Genomic DNA, 3,473 nt, shown 5'->3' on the forward strand with positions numbered 1-3,473 from the left:
CTTTCCCTTTCTCTTTGCTCTACCTCTGTGTACTCCTCTCTCTGTTTCGGCATCAAATCGATGGGGATTTTTCCCTGTTTGGGGCACAATAGGTTGAGGATTAAAGCTGAGTGGAGGTGAGCTAGACATAGGGTTGATTCTGGCTCTGGTGGTTTTTTTTGAGAATCTTACCATCCCACCTTTCACCTGTGAGAGTGGGAGGGAGAGGGAAGGCTGTGTCTTTTGTACTTACCCAAACCCTGTCTCAGTATCCTCTCCCCAGCTCTGGCCTGAGGGAGAAGGCAGCCAGGTTTGGTAACTTGCAGCTCTCCCCCATGCAGGTTGCTGTGTCGAGTTTTGAAGAAATGGCTCCAAGAACAACATTCAAGCCTGTCATTGGTGATTCCTCCATAGATCCTAAAAGGTAAGTCTGCTTTCTTAGAGGAGAAGCTCAGAAACACCGTCCCATCCCTTTCTGCTACGCAACAGCTTTGAGGTGGTAGGAAAGAGGTGACTTTGGGGGTATAACGTTGCTTTTATGGTGGGTGTCTGTCCCGGTTTGAGCCCTCGACCCTTAACAGTGTCCTAGGAGTTTTACTTGTTTCGCTCTTTTTCCTGTGTTTATTTGTTGGTAGTTACTGTGTCTGTCTGCATAATAGCATTCAGGCTTTCATCCCTTCCCCCTGGGGAGGTTGTGACCATAGTTAGTGATCTGATGGGTGCTGCTCTATGCTGTGCCCATTAGCTAACAGTCCCTGGGAGCACTGAAGAGGTTACCTGAAGAGATGCAGAATGTTTGGTCTGGTGAGCTGATGTGAAGTTGGGGCAATAATAAATTGTGTCTGTATCTTCCTCCCTTCAGGTATTATAGAGAATCCTGTTCACAAAGAGCCATTCTGGCCTTGAAGGTTTTTTCCCCTCCTAAAATTCTTAGCTGGTTCTTATCGCAATAGTATCTGAGTCTGACAGCGCCCCTGATGTTTGCATCCTCACCCACAACGAAAAGGCTGGAAGTCTCTTAGCATCTTGTGTTTTTGAAGTGAGACAGTGAGGCACAAAGGGTGAGGTTTATCTCTTTGCCTTTGTCTGGTGAGGTCAGGCAGCCAGGCCTCTCCGATTCCGGGAGGGCACTGCGTATCTCGAGCAGGCAGTTCCTCTGGCATTTGAGAGAGTGGTCCTCTGGAGATATGTCTCTGCCACGTGGGATTATTCTCTACAGGGAGCACATAGATGACTAGCTTTGACTAGGTGTGTAATTTTTAGGTAGTTAAAGCTAGGAGAGATGAATCCCATTGGTAATCCCGGGGAAGTTACCTTACAAAGCAGCAGGACTCTGGGCTCTGGAATACTGTGCCCAAAGGTTAGTTTGGCAGCTGTTGGCGGATCTGAGTGGGAGGGAAGGGAAAGCAAAGAAGAGAAAATATGGTTCAGGGTAGCAGTTTAGCTTCATAAAGTTGTCTTTAATGTTTGGCTGGTTGTTCTTGTTGAAAGTGTGAAACTGTTCCACATAGTTTCTGTAAAACACTACACTTGGAAGCATTCTTGTTCTTTCTTCAGTGTCACCCAGGTGGTGCTCTGTTCTGGAAAGCATTACTACGCTTTGGTGAAGCAAAGAGAGACACTAGGAGAGAAACAGCACAGCACAGCTGTTGTGAGGCTCGAAGAACTGTGTCCGTTCCCTCTGGAGGCTCTACAGCAAGAGCTGGGCAAATACAGCCATGCAAAAGGTCAGTGTTAGTAGACTCTTTGAAGTACTGAACTAAATCCATTCCCTGCCTTTTAGGATGAAGAGTTGTAGTGTTTTCTAAATCTTTGCTCTTCCCCCATACATCTAGTGTTTCTGGAGTGGGGTAATACAAACATTTACCACACGTGCTGAAAGACTTCGTCTCTCTGCTGTTGTTAGCTTCTGTAAAGCACTACGAAAAATCAGAGTGAACCATTCAGGGCTTTTTTTGCATTGGTCTTGCAGTCCAGTCCTTTAGGTAGCTTTTGAAAACAGCAGTAGAGAAGCAGAATATACCCACCATATACTGTAATGGTGAACATGCTTTCGGTTTGACTTCAGCAAGCTGAGCTGCGAGGGAGTTCAGTCTGGTAAGCCTTCATTTCCGAGACAGTGTGAGGACAAAAAAGATAGAGGTGCTACAAAAGAAAAAACCTGTTAATCTTGAGCTGCTGAAAAGATCAATACGTGCATTTGTTACGTACCCTTATCTTTCCTTCAGTCTTCATCTGGAGTCAGGAAGAACCACAGAACATGGGTCCATGGTCCTTTGTGTCACCACGGTTTGAAAAGCAGCTGGGGGTTAAGGTAAGATGTCCCCATAGTGGTTTAGTCTTTAAATTTGAAGTTCTCCATGAATGCAACATTCTGTGGTGCTTACTCAAAAAACTAATCGTGGTGCCTAAACCAAATGTGTGATCGAATTTAAGCTACTCGCAGCACCATTTAGTGGTGATGAACAGGACTGGAGCTTTCTTTTACCTGGCGTTTAGTCAAAGTAGGCAGGATGATGAATGATCCGAGGTAGGAAGCATTGTGTTTGAAGTCAGGAGGAGGAGATCCAAAGCTGCTGTTCTGGCAGATCATGCCCTATAATGCTCCTGGGGCCATGGTTTTTGGGAGATGGAGGATAGCCTCCTGCGTTACTTCCAGCTGGGACTGCCCAGTGTCTGACAGAACATACCACCATGGCATCAGAGAACCTCAAGGTGTGATCCTATGCATATGCTTCATTAATCATTTCCCCCTGACTGAAATTTCAGCTCCGTCTGGTGAGCAGACCTCCTTTACCAGCGCCAGCAGTTGGCATCGGAACCCTACACCACCAGCAGCAGGAAGACATTCTTACCAACACATTTATCTAAATGTTCAACGAATGGACTTCTGCTGTCAGTCACATTTGGTGCCTCCTCCCGTGAAGAATAAAGCCCAGATCCTTAAGACTCAGTTCTCCAAAATGGAAAAAAAAAAAAAAAAAAAGAATGGAACAAGTTCTGTAATAATGATGCAGTTAGTTTTGTTTTGGCAGATGCTCAACCAAATGTTGTGTTTTGGCATGGTAGGATTCCCTCTAAAAAAAAAAAAAGAATGGAACAAGTTCTGTAATAATGATGCAGTTTTTTCATGTAGGGGGATACCTAAGGATGGGAGGTGATGCCTGTCACTTTAGATGCTTCTTATTCTCTCATAGTATTTTCTACAAAACAAGTTTTTAAAGTTAAAAAAAAATCCAGTCCAGGGGGCAGATTGGTGAGGTGGCTATAAAATACCTGACACCACCTCGCTTACCTGCATTTGACTGTTCCCTGGAATGGTGCATGGGTGGAAACCGTTTGTTGCCACAGAACTGTTTGTGCTGGTTGGTTGAATAAATGCTTCCCCGTGCCTGGGAAGGAGCCGTTTCTGTAGCAAAATGCTGTGAATTTTCTCCTTTCTTTTCCTGTGGACCAGGAGTGAAATCTGCTGCACATGTTGGTGCTCTTCTCAA

The 3,473-nt window shown here is 45.2% G+C and overlaps 1 protein-coding gene across 1 annotated transcript in view; it reads left to right on the plus strand.

Moving 5' to 3' along the window:
* Window positions 1–3,181, plus strand: part of DHTKD1 (dehydrogenase E1 and transketolase domain containing 1) — a gene marked incomplete at its 5' end in the record, with an annotated part of 18,470 nt that extends 15,289 nt beyond the window's left edge. The window contains 5 exons of the mRNA XM_010131256.1: window positions 321–403; window positions 1,537–1,706; window positions 2,208–2,293; window positions 2,749–2,995; window positions 3,103–3,181. Of these exons, the coding sequence (XP_010129558.1) occupies window positions 321–403; window positions 1,537–1,706; window positions 2,208–2,293; window positions 2,749–2,850 (441 nt within the window). The remainder of the gene's footprint in view (window positions 1–320; window positions 404–1,536; window positions 1,707–2,207; window positions 2,294–2,748; window positions 2,996–3,102) is intronic.
* Between the last annotated feature and the right edge of the window lie 292 nt (window positions 3,182–3,473).

The sequence above is a fragment of the Buceros rhinoceros genome, unplaced genomic scaffold (assembly GCF_000710305.1).
Source record: "Buceros rhinoceros silvestris isolate BGI_N320 unplaced genomic scaffold, ASM71030v1 scaffold32872, whole genome shotgun sequence".
Classification (NCBI taxonomy): Eukaryota; Metazoa; Chordata; class Aves; order Bucerotiformes; family Bucerotidae; genus Buceros; species Buceros rhinoceros.